Genomic DNA, 16,831 nt, shown 5'->3' with positions numbered 1-16,831 from the left:
AGCACCGGCTCTCCGTCCCGCAGCGCTGCTCCTTGCATCCACCCCGACAGCCGCAAGATTTTGCGAGAAGCCCCCAGCAAACCCCCTCCTCGGGGGGGTGGGGGGGGAGACGAAGGCCTGGGGAGATGCAAATCACAGCGTAAGGGCTTCTGGAGGCATCCGAGCTATAAAAGCTCGTTAGCGCATAGAGTAGGGCAGGTAATTCCCGACTTCTAGGCACAGCTTTGGGAGCAGATGAATGGAGCATTGAGCCCTGGGGTGGGAGACAGCGATGTATTTACAGAAGCCACGTGTGTGTTTGTGAGGAATGTCAGAGACGCTAATAACTGGCTCTTTGGAAATATCGGGCAAAAATCTTGCTCATGTCTAGGAATAAGGATACAGGAAGGAGGAAAAAGTCAATATGACCTGAAAATCCCCAGACTGGGACGGCCAGGCAGGCTGGGCAATATGATTTATTCTATTAATAAGCCAGAAAGAAGGGCAGGAATAAATGCTGAATGCATTTTTGGTGGCCGCAGAGGGCTGGGAGCCGCGCGGCCGGGGAGGGGGTGTGAGCCTCTTCGGGGTACCAGCACAGGCGAGGCACAAGCCGCCTTTGACGGGGCCATTTTCTCCCTGGCTTTTTTGGGAGCAGGGAGCCAAGGAAAACAAGGAACTTGTTGATTTTTGTTCCTGGGACATTGTAAGGCGCTCTTTCAGCCCAGAACTACTGTTCAGAGTGGGGCGGCGGGGACTGGAAGCTCCTTCCCAGGGGTGGGAAGGCACGAAGCCCTAAAGCAGGTTACTGGGACAGGATCCCCATTCCCAACTCACCACCTCCAGCTCCAGAAAGCAGCAAAATCAAAGGCGATAACACCCAGCACGCGACTGTAAAGGCCTTTTAACTCCAGCTCGCAGCGGCCCCGGCTCCTTCCTCCATCAAATCGGGCTAAATGACCTCCGTATTTTGAGCGCCCGAGCCTGCCGAGAGCGATTTATTTGTACTAGAGGGTGAATCACGCAAAAGAGCCTTCCCGGAGCAAGGGCTGCTCACTAACAGCGACGCGCCGGCTCCTGCTGCAGGGATACAGCTCACAGCTGCTTTTATTTAACGGGGAATCACGACACGTGCACAAAAAGAGAAAAGATACGTTACTTTTTTTTTTTTTTTTTTTTTTTCCTCAGCTCTTTACTTGCAGTAAAAGATAGAAAAAGGTAGTAAATGAACTCGGTATAAAACACACAGAGGGGGGAAGGAAGGGGTACAAACCAGTCTACAAAGAACACAACCTGGCAGGAGCAAGGGGCGAGAGGGAGAAATTTTGTACAAAACTACTGCTTACAGGTAGAGAAAAATGTATAAAATATCCCTCCCTATCTGGAGACAAAAATACAAAAGTGGACATTATTTCAGTCTTTACTTATACTTAAAAAGGTTATGTACACGAGAGAAAAGAAGCAGGTTCAGCGGCTTGGGAAGCTTGTCAAACACTCGCCGCTTCCTCCCACATCGCACTTGAGAATAAATTAAACAGTTGAAAGCATCAGCACAGCCCCATCCGAGACCGTCCGGAGAGCCCAGAGGAGCGAGGCGCTCGGGGTAAAATGTTCAGAAGCATGGGGGCATCCCCAAAAACCCCCTTTTTGGAAGGGTTTAAATGTTTCTGAATATTTTACTTCTCCCCCCGCCCCATGACTGATGGGGAGGCAGCTCGTCCTCAGGGCTCCTGGGAGTCGCACGCTGAATGTACTCGGAGATACCTTTGGAAGCACTTCTCGACTTGACTACGGTGCCTTGCCTTCAATGCAACCTTTGACCTTGCGTCAGCCTTTATCCCCAGGCAAAACATGTGCAAAATATCACGGAGAGAGAGGAGCGATTCATTCCGCTCAGCTGGGGCCCTCCGCGCAAGGACAAAGGTGGCAAGAAGCCCCGGCCCCAGCTCCTGCGAGGAGGCAAAGCCAGGGCAGGGGAAAAAAAAAAAAAAAAAAACAACAAAAAAACCAACCCAACGCACACGCAGACTTTTGTTCTTTGTCACTCTGGAAAAACGTTTGGAAATATATACAAAACAATTCCACGGTGCATCGGCTCTACTCTACGGTTTTGTACCTGAATTTCTGTAAACAGTTGATGCTAAAAGAACTGGGAGACCAATTCTTCGGGCAGAAAAACAACTCTGCAGAAGCGGTATTTAAACAAGTTGTTTTCAGAGATCCCCCAGCTCCTGCCCGCTGCCCTCGAGGGATCCCCGACCTGCCTCCAGCCCCCGGCCCGGCTCACCGAAGCCCCCAGCCAGGCTGTCCTAAGCACTGTGGGTACCAGGTTACAATCTTAGGAGAGGTGAGAAGGGGCAGAGTTTGTGCTGGGTGACAAAATGCTGGCTTTGAGGACAGAGGGGAGATAATACAGGAGTAGAGGACACATCAAAAATGTTCCTCTACAAGAAAACCCTCCCTACATCCACCTCCAAACAGGTTTTTACCCACCCGACTAAGAGCTCTCCCAGCACACAAAGCATCCAGAACCATATAAGTGCCTTCCCCTCCTCTGAAATCCAGCCTCCCCCCCCAAAGTCACGCCATCAGCTCAGCAAAGCTGGCCGCAAGAGCTGCAAAAAGCAGAAAAATAAAAGTTCCTTGAATGTCCAAAGCTGCTCCCTCAAGTCTCAGCACCTGAAATTGCTTGTAAAAATAGGTCTTGAAATTACAAAAAAAAAAAAAAAAAGGCAGAAAAAAAAAAAAAGGCAAGTGTGCTTCTGAACATTTCTATTGCGCATTGGTCCGTGAATGGTGTTTTATCAAAAATATGATACAGAGTTCGTTTGCTGTGTCTTTGACCGAAGCCCTGGGCAGGTCCACGCCTGCCACGGCTCAGGCTGCTGAGCAGGGCAAATCTGGGCACTTCTGATACAATCTCGCAAGGAAGCGGCTTTCGGCACAACGTCATCATAACAGCTTGCGATGAAGGATTTCCCAGGCCATTCGCTTTCGGAAATAGGGCATGTGTTGCTTTGGGTAGGGGGAAAGAGAGAGAAGAGAAAGAAAAATGTACATCAGCATGTCTTTCACTGCTGGACCATTTATCGAGCAGCCGCTCTCCTGGGTGCAGTTTTTTAAGTGGTGCCTTTCTTGGGGGAAAATTTACTTTCCGATGATTGAAAACAGGACAGCGGATGAGCTCTAGGTAATAATGTAGCTCTGATGATATTCTCTAATAATTAGAAGTAAAATATCCACGCATGGGATATTCCATGGAGGCTGCCAACGTTAAGTAACGCTGAAATTGCCTGGGATTCAGGCTACAACGCCCCACTTTCATTACCACTACGAGTGGGTCCCATTATGGGTTTGGGAGCTTTCCCCAGCTGCATCGGTGACACGCCCCATGGATTTGAGTACACCAGAAGACTCGAGGATGGCTTTAGAGGAACAATTTTGCATGGTGTAAAGAACCGCTGCAGTGCCTTGCGTCAGCTCCACTCCAAGGAGCAGCAGTACGATCCCCACGCGGGCGGGGGGGGCACTTTAAACCCACAGGAGGCAGCGGCAATGGGCATTTGGAAAAAATCAGAATATGCACAAACAAGTGCCACGTGCCCGTCTCTCCCCGAGCACGAGGGGCACGCCAGGGTGGGGTTTACCTGAGTGAAGTTGATGGGCTTGTCTTTGGTAATGCAGTCAGCGTATTTGCAGGCAAACATCCCGCAGTCGCTGCCGTTCATCTGCTGGGGGATCTCCTTTAATGGAAGGACACAAACCCAAATGTCATTTCCAGAGGAACCAGTCCCCGCTTTCCAGCTTCTACGGATGAAGAGCTCCAAGCGAAGGACCTCTCTCAACCAAGTCCTAACGGCAGGTCTGCACGCATGGGCGAATGCCAGCGCGAGTAAGGGGAGATGAAGACAAGAGGGTGGGCAGCAGGAATTGAGGTGGCACTGGGGCACGCCTGGCTCAGGAAAGCCTCCCTACTTCCACGTAGGTCTGGATGGCAAATCTGCAGCAAAGCAGCCTGCCACCGAAGACCTGGGATTTGTTCACCCCCTAGAGTTACCACCAGAACGCACCCGTCGGGAAAACCAGCCAGGAAAGGTGCATCGGGGCCAAGAACAAAAGCAAGGACTAAGAGAGACCCCTTCTCCAAACCCCTGACTGCCCAAACCTACCTGACTCTTCTTACTCAGCAACGACCAGCCGTTAGTGTCAAACTCTTTCCTTTTCTTGTCAAGACTTTCCTGTTTTAAGTATTGCCTGTAGGAATAAGAGAACAAAGAAAGCTTACTTAGAGGAACGGGGGAAACCAGCCAGTACAGTATATGTCAGTTTACCTAAGATGTCCTCTGCCATGTTTGCAGAATTAACGCAAAATGGAAGTCCAATATTTTCGTCTCAGTATTGGCCATTTTAAAAAGGGCTCTATAGACCCGGGCTTTGAGGCAGTCAAAAGAAGGACCAAGCAGAACTTAAAAACTCATCCAAAAAAAGTACTTGCCAAGCAGAGAGTCAAAACCACAAATAAACCAGCAAGAACAAATCTAATTCATCAGAGAGTGACTCACGGCAGAGAAAAGCTCAGCAGCCACGGGGTTGCCTCAACAGGCTCCTGCAAGCGGAGTGTTATACTTGAGGGGAGACTGGAGAGCTGAACTCCCTCTCTGATGGCGTCCTGTGAACCTGGTGCCTCTTGTCTTTTGAGGATCTTACTTAGCATAAAGGTAGACAGGAGCAAACTTGTCACAACCTTAACAGCATCCCAGCAGCTCTGGAGCAATCAACCTGCGTGTAAAGCGTCAAAAAAACCACCACAAAGCTCCTCTCCAGGCTGGTGGTGGGATCAGCTGGCTGGCAGATGTTCTCCTTGGAGCTCTTCTCCCGGGTTTCCCTTCTACTCTTGATTTGATTTCTTCTTACCACAGCAGAAGACAGATGGCAAGTGCTTTCAGAGAGGCAAACTAGGGAAGATGACCCTGATTTTCTCAAATGAGGTCCAAGGCTCGGGGACGGAGGGGAAGCAGCCCTGGGAAAAGCCACACCACAGTCCTCTCCGAGATGCTTTTACAGGGATCGAGTCAAGGGGGGAGCACAAGTGTGAGAAGGAGCCAGCCGTGGCGGGGGTGGGATGTCAAATACCTTTCACAAGCCTTCAGCAGAGGGAGAAGAGCCGCAGCACCAGTCCCATTCCTGTTCCTAGAACTGGAGAACAAGGAAAGCTCACGGGTACTGGCCCATCTCCTCTGCCCAAAGAGGCTTCCACCAGTGTGGCCTAAATTATACCACTGGAAGAACAGAAAAGTGGGGTTTTTTTTCCTGCCTCCTTGAAAAAATTTGGAAACTCTACCAAGACCGTGCCCAAAGCAAGCCCAAGCAACCGCCACGTGTTTTCCTTTGCAGATATGAACACTGTGAACTGTTCCCTTCACTGGAGAGTATGGAAAGGGGAGCTCCGGAAGGACACAGGCATAAAGGTGGACTAGAAGGAGCCCAAGGAGACAAGGCGAAGGGCCCAAGACATTCTTAATGGCCCTAAAGAAGCCCCTCTCTGTTGGCTGCCAGCATCACTAAGTGACATTCAGCTTTGCAGACACCTTCTGCTCATCTTGGTTATCAAACCGACCAGGAAGATCTACAGAAACCATCTCCTTCACGTTTAGCATCTTCTCAAAACAGCCCGAGGAGCCTTCTCACTGTCACGGCTGTCATCAGAAAGTTTGGAAAGGAAAAGCAAGGGATTAGATGCTGCTGGCTCAAACGGAGGGGTCAAGAGAGCATCTGGCATGGAGACGGAGGCGGGTTTGGCCGCCAACACGGGGAGATGTGCCATCTTTCGGAAATCTGATCCACAAAGACTTGGCTAAATCACATCTTGCTGTTAGTAAACGCTGAAACGCAATGGGAGAAGGGGGCGATGCGACTCGCAGGGAAGCCCAAAAGGTGTAGGGTCGAACCTGCTGCCCTGGTGCCAGGCAGGGAACTTTTCTCTACCGTAACTTTAAAGAACTATTCAAAGAAAACTCTCGTGGGCCGAAGAGTCCCTGAAACACCCAGGGGCCGCTGAACCAAGTACTCTAAGTGACAGCAGAACCACCCAGCAACGTCCGAACACAGGAGATACAGCCCCATCGTAGCAATCGTGTCTCTAGAAAATAGCCAGAAATAGGCTTTGCTGGATGTAAGAGTGTCAAGGAGGGCAGCCTCCCTCCTGGCAGTCCCCCGAGACCCGATCAGGTCCAGACAAGCATTTTCTATCAGCCTTCATTAGCTAGACGCATGCTCCCAGCCCATTTTCCCAGCACAGGGTCTGCTGGCTGCCAGCGACTGCTGTAATTGCTCTTGGGAAGCTCTCTGCTGGCTGCTTTGACTCAGCTGCAGTTTGGACAAGGCAAGAGCAGCAGGGGGTAAATGTCAGAAAAAAAAAAAAACCAACCCTTTCACTGAGCATGAGAAGTCTCCATATCTCATCTCCAAATAAAAACCTAATGGATGGAGAAGAAACTCCTTGCAACGAGTTCAAAATAAGGGTGAGCCAAGCCTCCAGCACAGCGGCTGGAGGAAGGGAGCAGACTATTCTGCACCACAATACAAACGCGGTGAAAACGTTAATTAATTGAACAGCCTCATTTCAATTGCAATTAGGAAAAAAAAAAAAAAATCCCGGCAATTACTGCCTACTACAGAACCCACGTGAATCCTCAGCTAAAAAAAGAGCAGCAGCACACGGCCCACTCTGTTCTGCACATCGGAGACGGGGAGCGAAGCTGTGCAGATAAATAAAAGGATGCATCACACGAGGAACCGGGACGAGCCTCCAAGCAACGTCTCGGCATGGACCGGGTCTGCACATACGGAGCGGGGGCGGAGAGAGGATCCGAGCGCGAGACTCGTCTGGCAGACAGGGAAGAAACCGGTGAAGTTTAAGCGGTGCCGGAGCTTCAGTGGATAAAGCGATCAGGTGGCTTCTGCACATCCAGTTTTATCTCCAACTACCACAAGCCACAGCTGCAATGCCGACATGTGCACGGCAGCCAGGAAATTTTGAGTTGTTTTCTAGAAGAGCTAGAGAAATAACTCACTACACGCAGTTCACGTTAACTGTGACCATCACCTGTGTGGTTTCCTAAAAGCAGCCTCCAGCAATCTAGCCTGCACACGGAGATCAGCGAACATCAGACGCGTCGTGTAAGAAATACAGCACCGGTCCCGTCTAGGTAACAGCCTGAGCAACCTTTTAGGAGAAGACTGAAAGTGCCTTGACTTCAAATCACGAGACAATTTTTGGGAGGCAGAACTTAATTGATAAACTTTGTCAAGACCTCAAGGAGAAAAAGCTTGACACAGAATTTTTAAGTAGAATTACACACCAAATCAAAACCCAACATGCCTAAGATGCCCCATGAAATACTGCAGGCTTTTAATCTCGTTTTCCTAAATCTGAAAATGGATTTTTGCCCTCTACAGTGCTTACACACACACACACACGAAAAAAAAAAAACCTGACCAGGTGCCTCAGGGAATTGCTGAAATCAACTCCGCAGCATACTGCTAAATAGCTGAAAGCCTTGAAGTAAATGGCATGTAAAGGTAAGCATTTCAAGCGCTGCTGCTAGCAGGAGATAAGGAGATTTCGCAGGCATGAGTCGCTTTGTGCGCTCTATCCCCTAAGCTTCCCTCCAGCTTTGGTATACTAGAATCAAGTTTTTAAGTAATTTTAACAGGTTGGTTTACGTCCGCTCCGAAACGCGGACCCTTCCAGCAGAGCTGAGATACCGAACACCGTGTTTCCCAAGGAGAAACCCCATAAAAACAGAGGCAGCTTTCTTAAAATCCTCTCCAGGTCTCACACCCAAGTTGTGTGAAAGCCCAGATGCTGAAACAAAGCATGGCAGCCACCAAACCATGAACGTCTGTGGTCCCTACTCACTCCTAGCCTGGCCAGTGGCCCTTGCATTTAATCAGTTACCTTCCCTGCGCCTCAGTTTCCCTCCTCTGTGAAGTCTGGCTAATGGTACAACACTCACCACCTTTAGGAAGCTCTAAAGATTGAAAGCATGAAAGGGTCACTAACCATGAATAGGACCTCCGTCCCTTCTTCCCGGTGTGATCCTCCCACTGCATTCAACCAATAAAAGCCTCCTAAAAGGAAAACAGAGGGAAAACAATTATGTCCAGGGCAACAGTGACCTGAAATCCCGGCTCTCTACCACTCACCCTGCGTGGCCAAAACACCTTGTATCCTCTGGTACTCTCCATTACCAATTTGGGGACCAGCTTCCTCATATCCCAGACCCCTAAACGAAGCACGGGCAGGACTCCTGGGTCCCCCTCTCATCTCCCAGGTGTTCCATTTCACCAGACGTCCGTGCCTTTTTCCTTGGAATCAAAAGAAATTCAGGCTGAAAGGAACTGATTTCACCCAGACCATCCCTGCCCCAAGGCAGGCCAGCTCTGCTTGCACCGTTCTTGAAGACAGAGGCACAAGCCACCCAGCAAAACTAAGAGAGGCTGCCCCGAGCCATTTCCAAAGATTTTATACTTTTCTTTTCCCTTTCCTCCCTTTAGACCAACATCACAGAACAGCGTGGAAAAGGGAAACAGCTATTTTTACAGTTATTTAAATGAACCCAGTGCACGCAGACTGCAAAGCACCTGAACTGGAAAACGAAGGTGCTAAACAGACTGGAAATGGCATTTGTCTGCCGTCGGTCTTTATCATTATTCACATTCCTTGACTGAACGAGTGACACCTCCGCTGACATACTCAACCTCATGCCAGAAGACTCAGGATCATATTCCCAAGTCAGCGTCAGAGCGAAGCCGAGACGAGAAACAGAACCAACGGCCGACCCAGGGGCAACATCAGAGCGACAGAGGAGCTGGCAGCTGCGTTTCGTAAATCACTTCGCAATCTGATTTGTATCAAGCCTGACGGCCCTACGTGACTAGGGACCTTCGAAAAGAGGGGGTTTTTCACCCCTGCCCAGAGAGTAGCTCATTTTTAATTGCACTCCCTTCAGGAGCAGCTTCCAAATATGGGAAAACAGTTCTGGATTTGACATGCAAGCACCTCTCTTCTACAAGAGCTCGGAGAGTAGGCAGCCAGCTCCGTTCCCTCCTAGAGCATCGCTCAGGATGGGAAAACCAAGACCTCCTCTGTGGTTTGAACCCAGGAAGAACAACTTTCACCCAGCTCCGGTTTGGAGGCATGGCGCGGTGTGTAATGCCCTGCTGGAACTCAGTACAGAAAAGACCCGTGCAAACTTTTATCCGTGGCCTGATGCAAGAGACACTCCCGCACCCTACGTATACCATCGTGCTCTCCAGAATCTCCTTCTTGAAACAAAGGGCCAAGCTACCGAGCTGATCTTTGCCACAGGCAGGAAAAGCTCCCAGCTGGAGGAAGCGGCCAGGAGATGCCACTTCTTCAGGCAGCTGCAGGACAAGGGAAGGACCCCTATCCCTCAGGGTCCAAGAAGCTGTTTTCCTCCTAAAGATGATGCCCGAGAAGACTCTGTAAGACTGGTAAAGCCTGATGTCCTTAACAGAACGGGTCTGAAACCTGTCTACACCCACGAAGGTAACACCAGCCTCACTGACAGATCTTCTGGGAAGAGGCGAAGACAGGGCATCGGCACAGGACTCTCTTGCAGACCAGCTTTGTAACTGCAGACCGCGTCAGCAACGCGTGGCGAAACACAAAGCGTGAAAACCAGGATGTTCCTCTGAATCCTCCTTTCAGGACCCAGAAAGGGACTGTCCCCACAGAAGGGTTGTCGCTTCCAGAGCGAGACAAGAAGCTGTCCGATTTTTAAACAGGCACAACTCAAATAAGTGTTACTCACAACAGGATCCTGCAGGCTTCGCTGTTTATTCCACCCATGGAGTCATAATAGGTGATGGTTTTTTTCCTGAAGTCTACAACCTACACAAAGAGAGGTTCATTAATAACGCACAACGCAAGGAGCTCATCTCTTGGCCAGGACACACACTCTGCCGCTAGAAAGAAGTAACTTCAGACCATTTCACAGCAGAGACGGATTTCAGAGGACTTCTAACATCCTCGGCACAGCCCTCCCCAAAATTCCCCCTTGCTGCTGTGTTATTTAAGCACTTGAATCTCTAAATCGGGTAAAACAAGAGCACTCTGTTATCCTTGTTGTTAAAGCCACCGACAGATAGGTTTACAGAGGCTTTGCTCCACCTGACGCGTGCATAACCAAGCAGTTCAAGACACGAGTCCCCCAGGTGGTTTTTTGGGGCCCCATGCCCCATTTCCACAGCACCACCCACCCGCGCGAGCGCCGCCTTTCCGGGCAGCTTAACAACCCTCCGAGGAGGTCTGAGCTAAAGAGGCTGACACAGGCTTAAAAGCCACAGGCGATCTGTTACTGCACAGGCGCCAGCAGCCAAGAGAAGGGACGGAACAAATCCGGGGCGGGAGGTAGAGAAAGCTGTGCGGTATCTGTCATCTACATCTCTCTAAAACGATCCCGTGGCAACGTCTCTAAAGGCGAGTTTGTAGGAGCGTGGAAACGAGATCTTTCTCTGGAGAATAAGCTAGCCTAACGTGACCTTCACAGCTGTCTAAAGACTAGAAACACACCAAAAAGTTGCCGCTATTTTTTTTACACTCGCTCTAGACTTTGATTTTTAGCCACAAACATGAGTTTTCCCCCCGCCGTGCACAAACGCCTGACAACTGCATCGCTCATGACCGTGAAATTTTAGTCTCAGTCACAGGTGAGTTTATAGGACAACCTGCTCCAGCTATGCTCTACCGCGAATAACTAAAGCACTCACTGCTAGGCACCAATGCACGCCCAGATGAATAGGCACCAAGAGGAGATCCACAGAGAAGATATCCACTTTTTTAGTCCACCGTTTCACAGCTTGGTACCCCGCCGTTTTTAATTTGGTAAAGAAGAAAGTATTGAACGCATGAACTGCTGGCAAACCCTTCTCTTTGCTCCGCTCCATCAGCAAATTCATGTAGAAATTAATTATCTGGGGAAAAAAAAAACCCGACACATTCAGGACATGCTAGAGTGTTGACACTTCTGCATAAGGTGATCTGCTCCCGTGTAAAATTAGGTAAGAAATTGTTTTTGCCTCCACCTGTCTCTCTGAAGACCTGTCCGGTGGATTTACGCTTTTAAGGCTCAGCCTTAAAAGCTTAAAAAATCCAGAAAGATTTAGGAATGCAGTCTTCTATATTTAAGATTTACTTCTTTTTTTTCCCCTGATCACGTCCCAACTCCTCCCAATATTATTATTTCTTCGAGTGCCTGGTCTACACGGGGGTTTCTCCACGGATTAACTGCTCCGGAGCGTGAAGCACAGCCCACACCTACTATTCACTCTGACTTCTTTCAGCAAAAAGGCAGACACGTTTGTTCACTTCAACCTAATTTAAATCGCCAAAGAAAAATGCCTTAACGGCCCAAGATAGACTCCTCACCTCATCGTTGAGCCAGTTCAGATTATTGAGGGTCTGAATGTCTTTCCGAGTGATCGTTAACCGAAAAGCTTCACTAAGGACCTCGTCCTGGTTCCCACCTCGGAATACGTTCTTTATCTCCTTTTCCATTTCCTACAGGGAGGACACACACAGCATTGGAAGGGAGAGTTCCTGCTATTCCCGTCACAAAGGCTGGATTCAAACCCAGGTTTATTCTTCGCTCTTCGAAGGATAAACTCGCTACAAAACGTACACGGCAAAAGGGCACAGCTATTTGTCTCTATGCATAGATTGCAGGAAATCACATTCATATTCAGATCTTTCACGCACACAAGCGTCTCTGTGTACACGAGATCCAAGCAGATTTACCTCGGTGATTTCAGGGAACTCCTCTTCACCGTCAGCTGACTTCGCATCCTCTTTCTCTTCTGGGACCACCGTGACAGGGATCTCCTTCTCAAGGGGTACTCGAAGATTTAAATCCACCAGATCCTGCACCGAGTGTTCCTGTTCCTGCAACCGCTGAAGGAGAGACCTTCGGATTAGGTGGTGTCCAAGGGAGCCACCTCTCCAGAGCTTGCGAGGGAGCTACGTGGGGCCAATTGTTCCAGGAGACGCAGACAGGGGCATGGAGGGGGAGCATTTATCCTGGCCATGACACTACCGAGACCCCTGCCATGGGAAGGGGAAGCAACGAAGACACCAGACCCCGAAGGAGTCGATTTTTGTCATTTTTCCATTTCCAATTTGCTTTCTATTCTGTGGTTTAACATTCGGACTTGCAAAGACCGTTCTTTCAGTAACCGCTCTCTGTTACCTGGCTTTGCAGCTGTAAGGCCAGCGCTTTCTGCTCTTCAATTTGCCGCCACCTCTCCCGAGCTCGTGAATCGTAGACGCTGGTCCTGAAAAAGCACAGTTTACGTGAACAAATCAGCGTTTACTTCTACACGCAAACACTCACAACAGGAAAACGGAGCAAAAAAACCCCATGTACTTACAGTTCTTTGATCCACAGTTCTGCCTGGAAAAATGGGAGGCTAGAAAGGGGGAGAAAGGAGAGGTGTAAGTGGTCTCCTTCTCACGGAGAGCAAGTAATTGCCTGAAAAGTGATTTGTAAGTATTATCTGAGGACATCCTTATTGCTAGAGCGATAGTAAGGGCTACAGACAGATCTGGCAGCGATTTGCAGCCAGGTCTTAAGAAAGAGGTTTGATGTGTCACGCTCAAGTTCCTGTAACTACAGCAAACTTCTCTTTCTTCATGAGACATTCAGAAAGCCACTGGTCACCTTTCACTCTGCATTCTCACCTCTCCGTGGAATTAAAAAAAGCTAATGTAATCCACCCCTCCCTCCAGATACCATTTTACAGCCTCTTACCTTGGTGCTGGGGTTCTGGAATCCTTTACCTTGAGCAAAATGACAGAGTCTGACCCTAAAGAGAGTAAAGTTTACGGAATGTTGTTATCCTCACAATTACTACCCACTTCCCCAACTCCTGCAGGATTCCAAATACAGAGGGGGAGGGAAATGTATGTGGCAAATCCACTTTTTAAGCCGATCCCAGGTTTTGGGGGTTTGTTTTGGGTTTGGTTTTGGTTTGGTTGGGGTTTTTTTTACCTTCAGACTGCGTGTTAGATGCTGGTAGATTTTCTTGCTGATGCCGGGCTGTTGAGTTACTGGACTCAAAGATATTGGAGGAATAGCTGGGGACGGAGTAGAGCGAGGGTTTGTGTGACGGCTGCTCCTGTGCTCTGAGGACGCTGGTTGCTGAACTGGCTGGTGCAATGCTGTGAGCTTCAAAGAGCTTTGAGTTCTTGCTGGGAGTTTCTTTCACTAGGGTTTTGCTGGAATTTGAACATCTGGACCTAGGAACAACAGAAAGTAAGTTCCCAGCGAATACATGTGGGGCTGTCAGGTGGGGAAGAGCATTTTACATACTCACAGATGGAAGGGGAATAGCGAAGAGGGCTTGGAGGTGGAAAATTGTTTTCCTGTGACCATCTGAAGCAACTGCCTGTAGATCTCTCGCTCTTCCTCTCGAACAGTCTGCAGGGAAATAACCAGATACGTCCAGCCAACGTGATTTCAACAAAGACACCGCGAAGAGCGAGCAGATACACATGGAAGTAGAGATTTTATGGGCGCAAGCACATCCAGGGGTCTTGAAAAGTTCAACCATCAGCTGCGGTTGGTCTGATCAAGGCTGAAGTCTGAACGTGAGCAGAGCTGAAGCCAGCTTCTGCCTGGCAGAAGGAGCGAATCCAGCACAAGGCGGTGGGTTAGAGCCGCCTCGAGCACTTTGTGGCACCCAAAAGAGATCTCCGCAGAAATAACCACCCGCTAAAGAGTCTCCCAGCCTTTTCTTTACCTCTTCCGCCGTGCTGATGAACCGCCGGGGAGTCTTCTTGGGGCTAAGCAGGCTGCGGCGACACGGACCGCTCCAGGAAGGACTCTGAGCGGGTTTGATCGGAAAAGCTGACGCATGGCAATGGTGGTTTGATTTTCCTACAAAACTGTTGGACGTCCCGCTGCGAGGAGAGAAAGAAACGCTTTTATTTGACTTCATGCTTGTTTTAATCCGTAATCTCATTCTGCCCCATCCCCAAACCCAGCCAGGAACCAGGGTACCCCAACTGTGATCAGAAATTGGTATTTTATGCGCGTTTTAAGAACCATCTCAAAGCTGAAGGCTGGCTCTCTCCATCAACTTGATTTGAAACCATTCCCGAGGCCTGTGCGGCCAAACAGATGCCACCAGGTGGCACTGCGAGGCCGAGGAGCCACAGCCTGGAAACCCTGGCCAGACCTTCCCGCCAGATCCACCAGCTCCAGCTTCCATCCAAGCACCACAAAATGGCTGAACCTCGCCTGGAGACACTGCTCTTGGCATTTTTATTTATCGATAACAGCAGATGCCCTCCCTCGCCTTGCTCCTCCCCGCTCCCACGCTCAGGCTCACCTAACAGCCCATGAAAAAAATACATGGGTCCATGTGGCATTTCTCCCGTTGAAATTAATTTTCCCTATTTGCAAACAAACGTCGGCCACTGCAGGGATTTTCAGGAGCAATAAAGACTCGACTCAGTCTGGAAAGGTCTGAAGCAACGCGAGTTTATACCAGCTGCAAAAAAAAAGCTCCTGCACCCGGCACCACATGCACTAATCAGCACATTTTCATCACAAAATGACGACGTACTAGTTCTCTCCCAATTTCCCAGTGGCGTAGCGATGTTCCCATTCTCATGCCAGCACTCCCGATACACTCAAAACCGACTCGTTACACCACTAGCTTCCGCGACGGGCAGGTTACGCCACGCTGTCCCCTCTCAAAACCAGCGTTCACGGCCTTTACGAAGCACCTTTGCCACAGGGAGGTTTATAAACACCGAAAGGCACCTACGGACCCAGCCAACCTCGACCCACGCAACCATTTCCACCCTGAATTTACGCTGTATCGATACCGACGGTTTGCGCGGGTAAAATCCCCACGTGAAGCTCCCACAGGGCTCTGCGGGGAAGGTTGAACGCGGAGGGGAGCTGCACGCACCTGGGGTTTTTGCGAGCTTCAAGGTAAGAGCCTCGGCTCACCCTCGGCTTCTGCGGCACGGAACCCAGAGGGGGAACCAAGCCCCTCCACTGCCCGTTGGGGCTGGAGCCAAAGGCTCGAGGCTCCCCCGCTGTCCGGTAGCTCTCGGGGCAGGGGACTTCTGCAGGGGAGAAACACGGCAGCGGTCAATAAAGAGCCACATCTCCCTCCCCGAGCTGCCGGGGGAAGGGAACAGCCAAAAAACTGACACTCCAGGGCAGAAAATGATGTCTTACCTGGGCTGTAATTGAGAGCGCAGGATGCGTTTCCAGCGGGGCAAGCGAAACCGCTGATCTTGTTGGGTAAAAACTGTGTGAAAAGATCGCAGCTTTTTATTAGAAGAAAGCACAGCTCGATCTTAAACCCCAGGCGCGATAAAAGTACGGGGGGACGTGAAAAGTTACAGCTCCTCCCCAATCACAGCGTTATAAATCAGTAATTAGCGAAGCAGACTGCTCTAATAACACACCAACGCTGGCCTGACAAGGCAGCCAAAGCGTCACTCGCTCTCCCGTCCCCTCCTCAAATCTGCTCTGCCGGCGTGCTGGCAGTTTTAGCGAGGAAAGAAATAAATAAACGCTGGTTTTTGTCTTGTTACAGGGCAAAACATCAGCTTCACGCTTACGCTGCTGACTCCTCAATACACGACTGCAGTATCAAGGTACGTGCACGCACTTGCCGAGGCCATAAACCCAGTACGCCCACGTGTGGGTTTAATGCCCGCGGGCAGATTCCACGCGTGATTTCGGTTTTACACGCTCGTCGGTAACTAACAGCGCAAGCAGGGCTCTGGCAGCGCAGAAGCATCGGGCGTTACCGAGATGGGGCTGTCAAAACCACCCGGCGGGTTTTGAACCCACGGTTCGGGCCAGAGACCCTGCCCACGGGCGCCTCCGACCCACGGGGATAACCACGGGAAGGGGAAAAGGGAGCAAAAGAAGCCCCCAGCCCCAAAAACCATCTCTGTGCGTGTCCAGCAGTGACCGGGGGGAGCTCGCTGCAGCAACGCCGGGGACCGCGGGCGAGGATCACCCGGCCTCCGCACCTTGCTGTCCGGCTGGGAGAGCGGATCCCGCAGGCTGGCTCGCGAGGGCAGGGGAAAGGCCTTGAACGCGGAGCCGTGGTTGGCCCGCGCCGCGTCCCGGGCCTCCATCCTCATGGGCTCCGCGGCCGCATCTGAGGAAGAAGAGCCCCCGTCAGCCCCCCCGGAGACGGCAGAGGAGAAGCGGCGGAGCAGTCTCTATCCCCAGGGGCCGGGCCGGCTCGGAGAGCAGCGGGCGGGCGCGGGCGGCTCCGGTTTTCCTTCTGAAAACGAAGATAACGAGAGAAACGTCAGGGAAAGGCACGGCCCCGCCGGTCGGCGCCCCAGACGGGCCGGCGGCGGCCCCGGGGCTCCCGCCGGGCAGAGGGAGCGGCTGGCGGTACCGGCCGAGGCCTCCCGGCGTTTACCCCTGAGGCGGTACCGCTGCCCCGGACACGCTGCGCCCGGCCGGGGGCCGGCTCGCCGTCCCGGAGCCGGCGGCCGGGGCAGGCCGAGGCTGAGGCCCAGCGCCGCCGCTCCCACCGCCGCCGCTGCCCCCCGAGCCAGCCCAGCCCGTCCCGGCCGCCCTACCGGAAGCGGAAGCGTCCCGAGGGCGCGCGCAGCTTTCCCGGGCTCGGTGGCGGCTGCCGGCAACGAGGCGGACGGAAGCGGAACTCGACGCCGGGCGCGGCGCCGCCGGAAGTGACGCCAGAGAGAGGCGGCGGGGGCCGCCCTGGGTGGGAGACGCGCATGCGCCGTGGGTGGGTGGAGGGGACAGGAGGGAGCCCC

General features: G+C 51.4%; 1 protein-coding gene across 2 annotated transcripts; it reads right to left on the bottom strand.

Moving 5' to 3' along the window:
* Positions 1 to 1,123: 1,123 nt before the first annotated feature.
* SENP1 (SUMO specific peptidase 1) lies at positions 1,124 to 16,621 on the bottom strand. Of its 2 annotated transcripts, none has more exons than XM_075525579.1 (17): positions 16,471 to 16,621; positions 16,067 to 16,326; positions 15,258 to 15,330; positions 14,983 to 15,142; positions 13,804 to 13,963; positions 13,378 to 13,481; positions 13,053 to 13,300; positions 12,813 to 12,867; positions 12,433 to 12,471; positions 12,252 to 12,336; positions 11,804 to 11,956; positions 11,435 to 11,566; positions 10,777 to 10,980; positions 9,819 to 9,898; positions 4,149 to 4,233; positions 3,627 to 3,722; positions 1,124 to 2,994 (listed from the first exon to the last, which is right to left on the bottom strand). In XM_075525579.1, exons 2-17 carry the CDS (start codon positions 16,178 to 16,180, stop codon positions 2,932 to 2,934), a joined length of 1,851 nt encoding a protein of 616 aa, XP_075381694.1. In that variant the 5' UTR covers positions 16,181 to 16,326; positions 16,471 to 16,621; the 3' UTR covers positions 1,124 to 2,931. The 2 variants fall into 2 exon arrangements, 1 of the variants encoding a protein (XP_075381694.1); XR_012778839.1 differs by lacking the exon at positions 1,124 to 2,994 and adding an exon at positions 8,045 to 8,112 and having other exon boundaries at positions 3,659 to 3,722.
* Positions 16,622 to 16,831: the final 210 nt, after the last annotated feature.

This window comes from Mycteria americana, chromosome 26, assembly GCF_035582795.1.
Source record: "Mycteria americana isolate JAX WOST 10 ecotype Jacksonville Zoo and Gardens chromosome 26, USCA_MyAme_1.0, whole genome shotgun sequence".
In the NCBI taxonomy this organism is placed as follows: Eukaryota; Metazoa; Chordata; class Aves; order Ciconiiformes; family Ciconiidae; genus Mycteria; species Mycteria americana.
This window is presented reverse-complemented; position numbering and strand designations above follow the sequence as displayed.